At 42.7% G+C, this 15303-nt stretch overlaps 1 protein-coding gene across 10 annotated transcripts in view; it reads left to right on the plus strand.

The window, feature by feature from the left end:
* Ptk2 (protein tyrosine kinase 2) overlaps nucleotides 1-15303 on the plus strand; it is a 220945-nt gene that overhangs the window by 191103 nt on the left and 14539 nt on the right. For all 10 annotated transcript variants that reach the window (XM_041672227.1, XM_041672218.1, XM_041672219.1 and 7 more), the window contains 4 exons: nucleotides 590-721; nucleotides 9335-9397; nucleotides 13510-13549; nucleotides 13843-13949. In XM_041672227.1, the coding sequence (XP_041528161.1) occupies nucleotides 590-721; nucleotides 9335-9397; nucleotides 13510-13549; nucleotides 13843-13949 (342 nt within the window). The remainder of the gene's footprint in view (nucleotides 1-589; nucleotides 722-9334; nucleotides 9398-13509; nucleotides 13550-13842; nucleotides 13950-15303) is intronic.

Genomic DNA, 15303 nt, shown 5'->3' on the forward strand with positions numbered 1-15303 from the left:
GTCTGTAACTCTGGTTCTTGGGGACCTGGCATCCTCACATAGACATTCACGCAGCAAAACACCAGTAAATCTTAAATAAATCTTAAAAAAAAAAAAATCAGAAAGAGAAACGTGCCCCTAGCCAGTCTTTTCTAGTTTTGTGTTTCTACTAGTGCTAATACATTCTTTGGTGTGTTGGGCTGTTTCTTTTTTCTTTTTTTAATTTTAATGACATTCAATTGTATATTTTACAAAAGCTCTTTGAGTTCTAAACCTTTAATTTGTCTATACATATATAGACATATATATGCTGCCCATTACAAATTGTAGATTATAACACTACTCTTTAAATACATCAGTAGCATTTAGCAAATATAAAATGTATGCATTATATAAACATGTTTCTTGGCATGAACTGTTTCTTAGAAGCAGCCAAAACACGTGAATATTAGACATAGTAAATCTCAGCCTTCAAATTGGTGGTTGGAGTTTGAGAGGCCCTGTGCCCACGACTCTTTGGCTTAAGAGTTTTGAAAGACCCACATCACAAAGTGGGAATATGAGAATGAACTCAGGAAACTGAATGTTCTCTTGACAATGTCCTTTCCAGGACTCAGCAGCTTTGGACCTTCGAGGAATGGGACAGGTGCTTCCCCCTCATCTGATGGAAGAGCGGCTAATCCGACAGCAGCAGGAAATGGAAGAGGACCAGCGCTGGCTGGAGAAGGAAGAGCGATTTCTGGTAACACTGTGCAGAGTACTCAGCCCCATCCAAGTGTACCTTACACACTACTGCAGAACTCCATTTCTAAAGCAAAAGATTGACTTTACATCTGGTCCCAAACCCTTGCCATCATGGGCTGTTTGTTACTATTGATGATATTTTAGGAATCCACTTCTAAAATTTTGTAGTGTATTGTAGCTCAGAGATTTCTCTGAGTTTTTTTTTTTCCATTACCGCATTGTTGAAACAAAAAGAGTCCATATTAGTGTGAAGGTAAAACATTGCATCTCAGCCCTGTAGACGTGTGCTAACATGGCTGCAAGTCCTGTCTGCCTCCTGTCCCAGCTGCAGTGTGTCTGACAGATACATCTGGACCTTGAGGAGAATGGTCTTTCAGGCACCTCTTGCTGACAGTCCCATTCAAAAGTCTCTAAGTGACAAAGAGCTCTCTTTCTGATCCTCCTGACTTGCTGTGTTCTTGCCTCAGCACTGGAGCCTGTGAGACTTGTTGTTCCTCCTCTCCAGCCTTAGGAAAAAATGTTACTGGAAAGAACCAGGGTTCCTGCTGCTTCCAAAATCTGTCTTAATAGTTTTACCTGGGGAACCCAAACCTGGGTCCTGTGCTTTGGCTGAGTCATTATTTACCAATGTCACCGGCATTGATTAGGTTGTTGTTGTTGTTGTTGTTTTGTTTGTTTGTTGTTGTTGTTGTTTGTCAACCTGACACAGGCTAAAGTTATTTGGGAAGAGTGACTTGGTTGAGAAAACTCTCCATAAAATTTGTAGATAACTCTGTAGTGCATTTTCTTAATAATGATTGATGTGAGTGGGCATAGCTCCCTTAGGGTAGTGCCATACCTGAGCAGGTGGTCTTGAATGATTGTGAGAATACAGGCTGAAGCCGGCGGTGGTGGCGCACGCCTTTAATCCCAGCACTCGGGAGGTAGAGGCAGGCGGATCTCTGTGAGTTCGAGGCCAGCCTGGTCTACAAGAGCTAGTTCCAGGACTGGCACCAAAGCTACAGAGAAACCCTGTCTCGAAAAAAAAAAACAAAAAAAAAAAAAAACAAAAAAGAAAAAGAAAAAAGAAAATGCAGGCTGAGCAATCTATGGGGAACAAGTAGCAATCCTCCATGGTCTCCAGGTGGAGCCTGACTTGAGAGTTGTAAGCTAAAATAAACCCTTCCTCCCCAAGTTGCTTTTGACCATGGTGTTTTATCTTAAATAGAAACCTAAGACACCACCTTAGTGCTGTACTTTATGTTAAGAGATGAGGTACAGAGAGGGCAGAATTTAGTCCTGGCCCTCAACTCCTTGAAGTTTATGACAGGAAGCATTTAAATCAACCAGTGATGGTTTTGTAAGGCAGTGGTTTTAAGCAGTACTCTGAAGATTTCATTCTTTGTATATAGCTTTCTTTTTTTGAGAGGGGTTGTTTCTGCACTGTCTTGACAATTGAATAAAGAGCCTCATGCATGCTAGCTATTTGTTCTAACACTGATCACAGATTAAAACATGCTCCACCAGCTTGAATGCAAAGGCTTCTCTGTTTAAAGTTAAAACAATGAGGGCTGGAGAGATGGCTCAGAGATTAAGAGAACTGACTGCTGTTCTGGAGGTCCTGAGTTCAATTCCCAGCAACCACATGATGGCTCACACCCATCTATAATGAGATCTGGTGCCCAGAACCCTATATACATAATAAATAAATTTTAAAAAAAAGTTAAAACAATGAAAGCTTTATTTTGAAATTTATTTATTTTATATGGATTGGTGTTTTTGCCTTCATAAATGTCTGTGTAAGGGTGTTGGGTCCCCTGGAACTGGAGTCACAGACAGTTGTGAACTTTCATGTGGGTGCTGGGAATTGAACCCTAGTCCTCTGGAAAAGCAGTCAGTGCTCTTAACCTTTGAGCCACCTCTCCAGCCCCAACAATGAAAGCTTTTACACTCAAGCTGTGCAGACAGCTAGTGCATTGAGTGTTCTCCTGGGAAAGTCCTAGGGCCAACTCAGGGAACAGCCAACAGTGCACACACAGAAACCAGAACACACTGGGAAGGCTCAGTTTTTCAGTGTTTGTTTGGTTTTGTTGTTGTTGTTGTTGTTACATTTTCTTTTCAAGATGGGGGCTCAAGCGTACTCTGGCATATCTGTGGAAGTAAGAGTACAACTTGGAGGAGTTATGCAACCAGGAGATGGCCTCAGGTTATCAGGGTTGGAGGCAGGTACCTTTACTTGATGAGATGTCTTGCCAGCCTTCCGTGTCTTATTTCTGTTTCAACCTCAGATGTAACACATACTTCACAATTTAAGTGTATGCCCCTTCAGGTACATCATCTCTTTTTATTTTAAAGATTTATTTATTAATTATGTATACAGCATTTGTCTGCATGTATTCCTGCAGGCCAGAAGAGGGTACCAGATCTCATTATAGATGGTTGTGAGCCACCATGTGGTTGCTGGGAATTGAACTCAGGACCTCTGAAAGAACAGTCAGTGCTCTTAACCTCTGAGCCATCTCTCAGCCCCGGTACATCATCTCTTAACACATGTTCTTATCAAAGTTAACAGTGACTAATAGGACAGTAAACTATAGCAATATTGCTTGTATTCATATGGCATTTTCTATATAATGTTTCTGTATAAAGTCATTCAATTTTCACAACCATCCTGTACAATTAGAATGTGTTCTTAATCTTTTGTCCAGCCTCTTGGGGGCCATGTGTGCCTCAGAATTTACTGTGGTTATTTTCAACCACTGAGACACTTTATGTATGACGCAAGTTATTATTCTTATTCTCCATTAAAATACCAGAGTCAACTGTTAACATATCTACACAAAATACAAATACATTACAGGGAAATAAAGATAATTTATTCCCATTTGGTCGGGTTTTACTACTAAATCAGATACCTTTAAACTAAAAAAATGCAAGTTTAGGTTTTAGGAGTAAGGCTGAATGAACGAACTTGTGTCTCCTCATTGAGATAAGTGCAGATGCAGAGCAATGGTGTGTCAGTGCTGGGGACCTATGCTCCAAGCAGAGCGGCCCTCCAGTATTGCTGCATGTTCTTCTTTGTGGGACTGGAGTTTAATCATGTTGTCACGTCCCTCATCACGTGGATTTATACTTTATTTCCCTTTGGAGAAAAATATCTTATATTTTCAGAACCTTCAATTTGTTAAGGCAGATCTAGATTTTAAGTCATGCCACAAAATAATAGTAACTATAGTAGTAGTAGTAGTAGTGATTTAATTCTCCTAATCTGGGTAGTCATTTGGGAATGAATCTAAGAATACACCAAGCGTCTCCACCATTTTACACACACACACACACACACACACACACAGAGAGAGAGAGAGAGAGAGAGAGAGAGAGAGAGAGAGAGAGACTGGGAGGATGGGAGGGAGAGCACATTTGTTGCATTTTTAAAAATGAAATTATTTGAATTTGATAGGCTTCAGTGCGGGTGTGGTGTATGTGGCTCCACTGGGCAGAAGTTGAATGCTGTCACCCACTTTCTCTGACAACTGAGGTCAAAAGAAAAGAGGAACCCTGTGCCTCCTGTAGTGCTAGGGAGACAGCAGAGTCCAGATAATGTGTGAGCTAAGCCTTGAAAGAGAAACTGGAATTTGCAAAGCAAACAGGCACAGGAAATACATTCCTGGCAGTGGGAAGAGCGTGGGTAATGACGTGGGGTCATGGGACTGGCTTAGCCAGATGTGACCCGTGCTGATCTCCTGAGGGAGTTGGGGAATTCTCATCGGAAGGCTCAGGGGGCCTGCATTCTACAGGATTGTTTTTCTTTGAGATTGTGTGCATGCACTGTACCTCTCATTCTGAAGCACATGGTAAGTTCTGGTGAAGGCCCCACTTGTGCTCCGTGCAGAGTGTCTCCAGCCTCTGAGTAGCTTATGTGCGTGCATAGTCCATCTGCAGAGCTGAGTTACATGTCCCCAGAGCCCTGGCTATAATGTCCACCTTGATGAGTCTCCCTCCATATGCAGCAGAAAGGCCTGCTGGAGTGTCTTGACAATTCAATTCTAATTTTTCCAGTATAGGTTCTGTAATCTCTGAGGAGATACCTGTCTTTGCTGCCTGAATAAAGTGCTGTCTGTCTGTGAAGAGCCTCACCTGTATCAGCTCCTCCTTGGCACTAAGCTGCCCGGCTGTGCATTTTTGTATGAGACACTTTTTTTGTATTGTTAGGACTTTAGCTGTTGCTGCTACTGTTGCCAGGACTCACTAAAATTGTCTAAAATAGCCTTGAATTAACCATTGTGTATCTTAGAAGGTCCCAAGACTTTAGCCCTCCTCCTGTAACTGAGATCACAGGCCTGAGCCAATATCCCCAGCTTGCCCCGTCTGCCTGACAGTCACCCTGTGAATTCTTTCTTTGACCTGTCTATTTAGGTTTTCTAGATGTACAACTGAGTTGCTTTTTCATTTTTTTTTTTTTCAGTTAGGTTGGGACTGTATCTCACTGGTAAGATGCTTGACCCGTATGTGTAAGGTGCCGGGTTCAAGCCTCACTTTAGGGAATTAAAAAAAAAAAAATCCCACACCTAAAATCTTAGTACTTAGCTAATTGAGGCAATGTTGCTGTGAGTTCTTGGCTAACCAGGGCTATAGTGTGGGTCCCAGTATCAAACCACCTTGTGTTTTCTTGTCTTCTTCATTTTCAGTTCTTGTTACAATATTTGTTTTTTCTCGAAGAATTGCCTGCTTGTGTCTTGTATTCTTTGCCTGCTTTCATTTAAAGTTTTCTGTTCTCCATTAAGCTTGGCTGTATGTATTAAATATTCTACTAATTGTAAGGGGAAGCTTTGGACAGGCCTTCCAAGTCCAGTGGAAGCATCTCATAGGCTTGACTGCCCTCTGCAGACAAATCCCTGTATGTTTACAACTGCTGATTGGTGCTCATAACTGAGTGATTATTCCTGGTGAGGTGTTTTCAAAAACAGTCTCCTCCTTCCCCCCTTCATCCCTGTTATCCCCTCTCCCCTCCTTCTGGCTGTTTCATCAGAACATCAAAGTCGCCAGATCCTGAACTAGCTCTGTTAGCTTTCTCTTTGGTTTTTGTATCATTTCCCTTATTCATTTACCTGAAAAGCTGCGGTGTTATCCCTTCTTTGCCTTCTGCCATATTCACTGTCACCAGATCCTATTAGTTTTGAGTCCTGACACTCTCACATCTTCCCTAACCATACTGGGTCTCTCAGCATGCGCTGGTGAGCAACTTTGTGTACAACAGTAAGACAGATGCAGTGCCCTTTTTCTGTGGTGAGGAGAAAGACACAGACTAATGGACAGTGGACAGAGAAGGAAAGAGTTAAGTGCTTTGAAAAGAATCTGAAGAAGGATACTTTTCAGCCCCAGAGAGTGAACAGATATGTAAAGCCCCAGGGTAAACCTGCACGGTGGGGCATAGAGTGGATGCTGTCTTATCCTAATCTGGTAAATAAGAAAAAAAAAAACAAAGTGTCTCCTGCCACCTACCATTTGCCACTTGCTGTCTTCAGAATACTGACTGCAGTTGCATCCATTTTCATGTAGAACCCTGGAAGGAGGAAGGGCAGAGTATACAGGGTACAAGGTGGAGGTAGGCAAACCTAAGGGCTTCCCCTCTTGAGCTCCAAGTGGGTGGTGGAGAGAAACTCTTAATTGAGTAATAAATAATCTCTCTGGCCCATTTGAATTACATTAAATGTTCTCTGAAATGCTGTCACTCTTGCTATGTGTTTTCCCTGCTAAACTGAGAGCTCCTGGGAACAGGCATTGTCCCTCCTATCACTGTTCAGGCCCTGTGCTTAGTATAGAAGATGCCAGCACTGGAGTCAATAAGCACAGCTTACCTCATGCCTTTTCTTGTGCTTCTGCATCTGACTTGGTAGATGGTTCCTGCTCGCCATATGTTTGGGCACAGATACACTCTGGAGGGCCACCACTGAGATTTGCGTCCATGCACCAGCCCTCAAGCAGAAATGGATCTGAGAGTGCAGTGAGGGTCAAGTGTGGTGATGTGTGAGCAGGAGAGAACAGAGCCTGTTTGTCTGCAGAGAACACCCCTCCCACCTGCTTTTATCTGCATGTCTGTAAGCTCCTGCACCACAGAGCCACATACCTTGTTGGAACACATTGCACCCCTGTCCAATCCCTGAACATCTGCGACTGTTGAACCAGACACGACTGAGAGTTTGCAACCACTTTAAAGAAACCATACTAAAGACAATACAGTAGCTGCCCTCTGTTGGATCCTCAAGGCTTCAGTAGTCTACATGCAGCATGTTTCTCTCAGAGTGCTATGTCTGCAGAAAATGAGGATCTTATCAAACATGTAGACCATTATAGATCAATACTCTCAAGAAATAAAAATCGGCCGGGCGATGGTGGCGCACGCCTTTAATCCCAGCACTCGGGATATTTCTTTTTTTTAAAGATTTATTTATTTGGCCGGAAGGTGGTGGCGCACGCCTTTAATCCCAGCACTCAGGAGGCAGAGGCAGGTGGATCTCTGTGAGTTCGAGGCCAGCCTGGACTACAAAAACTAGTTCCAGGACAGGCTCCAGAGCTACAGAGAAACCCTGTCTCAAAAAAAAAAAAAAAAAAAGATTTATTTATTTATTATGTATACAGTGTTGTGTTTGCATGGGTGCCTGCTCACCAGCAGATCTCCTTATAGATGGTTGTGAGCCACCATGTGGTTTCTGAGAATTGAACTCAGGACTTCTGGAAGAGCAGCCATCTCTCAAGCCCCCCGAAAAAATGATATTTCTAAAGAAAGACAATATGCAAGCCAAACTTTCTTATTTCTTTTATGCATACATCTGTGTGTGCACATGAAAGCAGGCATGTTTGTATATGGTATGTTTAATGTATATGTAGATTACTTTGAGAAGTCGGTTCTCTCCTTCTCCCATGGAATTCAAGGACCAAATTCAGGTTCAGATTCGTCACAGCAAACGCTTTCACCTCCTGAACCATCTCACTGGCCCAGACTGCCTTATAAACTCTGCCATCCTAAAATAATTCCTGGCTGTGGAAGCTTCAGAAGATAAACACCATGTCCCCTGTGGTGAACTGGACAGCCGTTGTGGGTTGTACTCCCCACTGTAAGCAGATAGACTCTTGTTACTTGAAAGTTGACTAGTTCTGCCCATAATAACTGTCCAAATCTTTTTTCCACTGGATCACAATAACTATTGCTTGGAAGACTTAGGTTTCCAGAACTTATGCTAAGTTTTGAGGTTGCTGCCTTTAACTGCTACCGACATCCACTGAGTCATTTACCAAGTGTTTGGGTCGGTCAGAAGTCTCTCCTCAGATCATAGTCCTGCACAGAATAATTTCGGTGACAGATGCTCCTGCCTGAGGTCGTGTTCTCTTGATTGCAAATACTCTGTTTTACTGTACCTCCCTCCTTTCCCTACCCAGCTCAAGACTGTGACCTTTCTTAGATGGCCTGTGCATGAGAATCACTGCTGTAAAAGCTCTTGCTAACGGACTCCTTTGCCAGAATGCTGACAGCCAGAGTAGAGCTACAGTCTAATGAGAAACCTTGTTTTCCTTCTGAGAATTGCTTAAAATAGTGACTTGGCTTCTTATTACTGTGCACAGTACTGTACTAAAAATGGGGACTTTTTATAAAGTTTAAAATGTAGAAGGCCTGTCTACATAAAGCCTGTTCTGTGTTCCTCTCACACAGTGGACCCAGTCAGTCCTGATGAAAGAAAACCAAAGAGGGAGCTAGGGCATAGTAACAAAGGGCTGCCTGCCAGAGAACAGACTGCTCTCAGAGTCTCCGTACAGTGGCCTCCGCACAGGCTTCCTGGGGAAAAGGCCTTTATATTGAAAGCCTTAGGCATTTTCTAGCAACACGAGTGTGGAGTCAGGAGCTGACCTGTTTGTTGCTGCATCCCAAGAACCTGATTCAATGTCACACAGGTGGAACCAGCAAATGAAAACAGTACAAGACCCCACACTGTACAGCAGATCCCCTTCCAGTCATCAAAGTGCCCCTCTGACCAGGCATATGGTTCTAGAAGAAGAAGTGCAGGGCCTTACCCCAAAAATTAAAAAGAAGGGGCACACAAATGGCTCAATGAATAAAGGCACTTGATACTAAGCCTGAAAACGTGAATTTGTTCCCTGAGACCCACACAGTTGAAGGTGAACATCAACTCCCTCAGGTTGTCTTCTGACCTCCACTCATGAGCCATGGTATGTGTATATACACGTTCACATACACACTAAATATATAATTAAGGATATTTAATATTTATGGAAGATAGAAATCATTCAAGGTGCACTGGGCTAGTCAGAAGATCTCTGACAGAATACATCTAACATGTTCAAGGACCTCAGTTACATTCCCAATACCAAAAAGGAAAAGAATTGTGTGCTTATCATCACATACCCACTTGGGAACACAAATAGCACAATGACACTGTGTTTCTCCTAGACTTGGTGGCGGGTAGAAACAAGTACCTGGAAGCTGGTTGGTACTGTAGTGGGGGTGGGGCTGCAGTATTTGAGAATTGGGTATAAAATGATGAACTTAAGTCCAAATATCTGACAGTAACATACACATACCAAATGAAATTATCTTGGTCTTTGTTTTCATCTCTAGAAACCTGATGTGAGGCTCTCTCGAGGCAGCATCGACAGGGAGGACGGGAGTTTTCAGGGTCCGGTAAGCATCTACCTGTACTCTCCCCAGAGCTTGGTCTCAAATTCTGCTATGCTGGACAGCCAAGCATATTCACATTCGTGATATGGGATAGAATGGCCTTTGTGTAAATAATGAGAAGGTTATCTAAAACCATCCATATGCCATGTGCCAGATTCTTTCATTCCTGTCCTGTTACTAATACGGACTTTTTTTTCTTTTTTCTTTTTTTTTTTTTGTTTTGTTTTTCAAGACAGGATAGCTATGGAGCTCTGATATATACTTTTAGAAGTACTGTAAGGATCAGAGTAACAACTACACACAGTTGTGATTTGCTAACTTTTTATACCGTTTGGTTTTCTGATTTGGTTGGGGTTTCTAACATAGGGTCTCATGTAGACAAGACAGGCCTCAAAATTGCCAAGTAGTCGAAATTGGCCTTAAACTCTTCCCTACCTCCACTTCCTGGGATGATAGATATGCCACATCATGCTGGGCATGACTGCAAATTTTTCCAGAGTCATAAAACTTGTTCAAGCAAGATGTCTTTTTTCTGTGTGTTAGGACAGAAACACCTGAATTTTCTTTAAACAGCTACCCCTTAAGACAGAACCCATACAACTGCCTGCCAGTTCTGTTCTATACAGGTATGCCTTGTTAGATGATTCTATAGTGCTCTGAGAACACACCTGCCTAGTTTTGTTGAACTCCCAACCTCTGAGTGTTCATATTGTGTGTGAATTTTACTACTGGGCTTATGAGTACAGTACAGCCAACAAACACTAGCATTAAAGGTCTGTCCATGTTGGCCTTGTTTTTGTGACTCCTCTTATACAGGACATTTGGATGTTCCCCCACGCACTTCTGCTTCCAAAGTGTTGCATATCCTCACCTCAGGGCTCAGCTCAGAATTCATGCTCCATGTCTTCCCTGTTTTTTTCACTTTGCTTCAGCTACATAAGGCAAGAATCTGTTTTGTACCCACAACAGTACCAAAAACACAGCTGGGACTCAATAACTTTCCTAACATTCAATAAGTAGATGGCATCTGAAATAAACCACTTGTACAAAAGCAAGTGGTTAGAAAATCATTCTTCATACCCTCTGCCCTGAGGAATTTGCAAGTGTGGGGGTCGGGGGTAGTCTGGGACCCTGCTTAGTGATAGAGCATGCCCTTTTAATGCAGGAGGTATCCTGGGTTGGTTCTCCAGAACCACCAAAAATAAGAGGGTTTGTCCAGGTGTGTGGCATATACTTGTAGTCTCAGAATCTTAAGATGTTGAGGCAGAGGGGTGGAGAGATGGCTCAGTGGGTATGAGTTGGTTGGAGTGTTTGCTGTTCTTCTTTTGTAAGGACTCAGGTTCAGATCCCAGCACTCATATCAGGCAGCTCACAAGTGCCTGTAACTACAGTCCCAAAGGATCTCTTCTGATATCTTCAGCTACCTGTCACACATATGTGTATATACTCATACACACATACATACACACATACTTGAACATTTTAAAATCTTTTTTTAAAAAATGATGCTGTGGCAGGAAGGGGGATCAGTTCAGCTCAGGATTCCCTGCCCTGACTGGGCAACATAATAGAATCTGTCTTTAAAAACCAACCAGCTAGGCTGGAGAGAGGTTCAGAGGTTAAAAACACTGACTGTTCTTCCAGAGGTCCTGAGTTCAATTCCTGGCAACCACATGGTGGCTCACAGCCATCTATAATAGAAATCTGTTGCCCTCTTCTGGCTGGCAGGCACACATACAGACAGAACTCTATAAAGAAAATAAATAAATAAATAAATAAATAAATAAATCTTAAAAAAAAAAAACCAACCAGCTTTTTGATGTGATAAAACACCTTGACCAAGGCAATATATAGAGAGAGAAGAAAAAGCTTATTTGGGGCATATGGTTTCAGAGGATTAGAGTCTATAATGGTAAGGACAGCAAGGCAGCAGGCAGCTAAAACGGCAAGCATCAAGAAATGGTGTGCTGTCTGTAAATTCTCAGAGCCTGTCTCCAGTGACACACTTCTTTTTATTATTAATTAATCAATTAATTAACTTTCCCAGCCCAGTCACAGTTTTGTTTCCCTTCCTCCTCTTCTCCCTGTCCCTCTCCCCCAATGCCCTCCCACCCCCAAATGCACTCACTCTCCTTTCCCTTCAGAAAAGCTCCAGCCTCCCATGTATATCAGCTAGCCCATGGCATATCAAGTTACAGTGAGACTAGGTACCTCTTCCTCTATTAAGGCTGAATTAAGCAACCCAACAGGAAGAAGGGGTCCTAGAGCAGTCAACTTCGTCAGAGACAGCCCCCACTCCCTCTGCCAGGAGTCATACAAGAGGATCAAGGTCCACAACCGTAACACATGATACACTTCTAACAAGGCCTGAACCATCCCCAAACAGTGCCACCAGCTAAGGACCAAGTGTTTAAATATGTTATACAATGTAGATGTGAACTCAAACAGCTACACCATTATTTAAATAATTTAAATATTCAGATGAATGATTTTTTTAAAGTCAAATAAATAGCATTTAAAAAACTGATTCTGGTGAGGGTTATGAAACAGTTTTGAGGGCAGTGCAGGTATAAACTGTACTAATCTTGGGTAGGAATGGTCTTGTGTTTCATCTTCTTTGGAGGAGCTCCTAAGGCTATCCTACATTTGCCTCAGACATGCTGTGTAGCAAAGGTTGACCTTAAATTTCTGATCTTTTGCTTCTACCTGCCAAGTGCTAGGATTACATGCATGTGTCACCATGGCTGATATGGTACTAAGGAAGTACATTACCAACTGAGCTACACTCCTAACCATGAAACAGTTTTAATTGTGTGTGCTACTCTGTGGCTCTGGTGTTTTAAAGAAGTGCTTACTCCAGTTGAAAACACAGCAGTATACATGTACATACATATATATATGTATGTGTGGGTGTATATATGCGTGGGTATGGGTAGGGGTGTGTGTGTGTGTGTGTCCTAATAAGATCTTCATCACATCTAGATTTGAGTGTAGTTTTGTTGTTCTCCAGTGGTAGGCATCCAACCCAATCACTCATACATACTAGCAGCCATACCTCTAGCAAATAGATTAATGCAGTTTCAGAAGTTGGGTATAGTAGCACGTACCTGTTATCCCAGGTCTTGGAAGGTAGAGGCAGGAGGGTCAAACTTAAAAACAGTCTAGATCGGTGGTGGTAGTGCACACCTTTAATTCCAGCACTTGGGAGGCAGGGCAGGCAGATCTCTGTGAGTTTAAGGCCAGCCTAGTCTACAAATCGATTTCTAGGACAGGCTCCAAAGCTACACAGAGAAACCCTGTCTTGTAAAACAAAAACAAAACAAAATATCAGCCTAGACTACATAGAAAGATCCTGCCATCACAGATTAAAAACATACATTTGGACAGTTTTAGACAGTACAGCTGGAGGAGGAATTGTCTTACATAGAACAGTCTTTATCCATCAGTGGATAAACAGATTCAGAACTGTCTGTGAATGGGATTTCCTGACTGGGCCTGGGCAATGACCTAGATAACGCTGGATTCTGACAACACAGTGCCTCAGGTTCAGTGACACTGGGTGCCTCTGGGTCATCTAGCAGCTACTATGTCCAGATCTTCTTGTACTATAATTGTTCTCACTATATATAGCCTTACTGTGATCTAGTCCTCAGCCAGAGGAGAGGTGGAAATCCTAAGCAACCAGCAGGGTGAACACATACTATGAAGGCCTGGAATTTAAAATATTTAATGGTGAACAATGAACCAGATGGTGGTGAAGCACACCTTTAATCCCAGCACTCAGGAGGCAGAAGCAGAGGCAGGAGGATCTCTGTAAGTTCAAGGCTAGCCTGGTCTACAGAGTGAGTTCCAGGACTGGCTTCATAGCTACTGGGAAACCCTGTCTCGAAAAACTTAAAAAAAAAAAAGGATGACTAATGAGAACTTGAGGCCACTGTGTTCAATCCAGGGTATCACAGATACATTGGTTACTTGCTCTATCACACCCAGCTGAGACCCTCAGTCATCTCAAGACTCCAGCAGAAAGTTCAAGGTGAAGAAAAACAGGGAAAGAGGAAGTGGACCATTACACAAGGCACACAGCAGTACACTGACCAAACTTTTCTTCTCCACAGACTGGAAATCAACACATCTATCAGCCTGTGGGGAAACCAGGTAAGTGAAAAAATGTATTGTGAATGAGGAAGTATGTATGGTTTGGCAGGAGTAGGATTTAAGCGGAATGTCCTGTAACACTCCCAATCTTCCTCTCCTCACTAGTGTGGTGTTCACCACATTAGGCCTGTGCCTAGAGTACTAGAAAGCTGAGCTTCCTGACATAAATCATCAGAGGCCCCTTCTCAGAACATGAGCCTTCTGTATACTGTAACAATGCTAGTAGTAATGGGTTTCGGAGTGCTTGGGAACCTGATCAGTTATGTGTGATGGGGACCTTTTTGCTTTTCCAGATCCTGCAGCTCCACCAAAGAAACCGCCACGCCCTGGAGCACCTGGCCACCTAAGCAACCTGGCAAGCATCAGCAGCTCTGGGGACAGCTACAATGAGGGTGTCAAGGTGGGCATCTAAGCCTGTGTAGCATAGTCTGTTTCAGGTTGGTGGGGTCACTGGGTCTTCAGCACATGACACTTACATTGTAGTGGTCAGAGATGTTGACAAGGAGATGGTAAGAAGACCCAGGATTTAGCATCACTTGTTCTGAACCTCTCAAGATTCTAAAAAAGTATTGACTGGAGTCTTTGCTGTTGTTCTCTAAGCATGCTAGACTTGAGGGACTTTGTACCAGAATCCTGTTGCCAGATGAGAGCAAATGAGCTAAATATGCCTTGTTTTATTTATTTTTTTGAATATTTATTTATTTATTATGTATTCAATATTCTGTTTGTGTGCATGTCTGCAGGCCAGAAGAGGGAACCAGACCTCTTTACAGATGGTTGTGAGCCACCATGTGGTTGCTGGGAATTGAACTCAGGACCCTTGTAAGAGCAGGCAATGCTCTTAACCACTGAGCCATCTCTCCAGCCCTATGCCTTGTTTTAAACATGAAGCCAAAATGTCCAGAATAAGTAGGTGCTCACTGTTGTCTACACATAATTCTAAATAGAGCCTTGTGGAAAGATATTTTCTGTTTCAACTCAGAATTGTACTTATAAAAGGACCTCTCGAGCAGTAAGACATATCTGCTCAGATACATCTCTGCAAGCTTTCTCTGGAGGGACTCCTTAGCTCCCTCCCTAGGACTGTATTACCAGACATCACTTCTAAGGACAGAAAGGAGGTGTCCACCCTATTACTCGCACCCCTGTCTTCTAGTCTAACACTTAAAGGTGGGATCTCTTCATTTCCCACTTGGTGACAGATCCCTCTTCCTGTGTTCTACTTTTCAGTCTAATACACTTTTTTTTTTTGCATTTTAATAGCTCTAGAATAGGGGTGGAATTTGTTTCTTAGTGGGTTAGGTTTTTGTCTTTTTTGTTGTTTGCTTGCTTGCTTTGCTTTTTTAATGAGGGACTGAGGGATGGGTTAGTTGGTAAGGTGTTTGCCACATAAGAATGAGGGCCTGAGAACAGTTCCCCAGAACCCAATATTAGGTTTGATAGCATATGCTCAAATATCAGTAGTGAGGAGGCAGAGAGAGACAGTTTCTTAGTTAGGCTTCCCTGGCCGTCTACCCTAGCACAATCAATGAACCTCAGGTCCCGGTAAGAGACACTGTCGGGGGGAAGTGGGGGGGAACGGGACAAAAAACAAGATAGATGGGTGTGGTGTTGCAAGCCCTTAATTTAAACTCCAGTACTGTGGAATCAGAGACAACAAATCTCTGTGAGTACAATGCCAGCCTAATCTACAAAGAGAGTTCCAGAAAAGCCAGCACTATAAAGCGAAACCCTGTCTCAAAATAGTAAAATAA

This window comes from Microtus oregoni, unplaced genomic scaffold (genome assembly GCF_018167655.1).
Source record: "Microtus oregoni isolate MIOR12 unplaced genomic scaffold, Mior012 000022F_ref0000154, whole genome shotgun sequence".
NCBI classification, from domain to species: Eukaryota; Metazoa; Chordata; class Mammalia; order Rodentia; family Cricetidae; genus Microtus; species Microtus oregoni.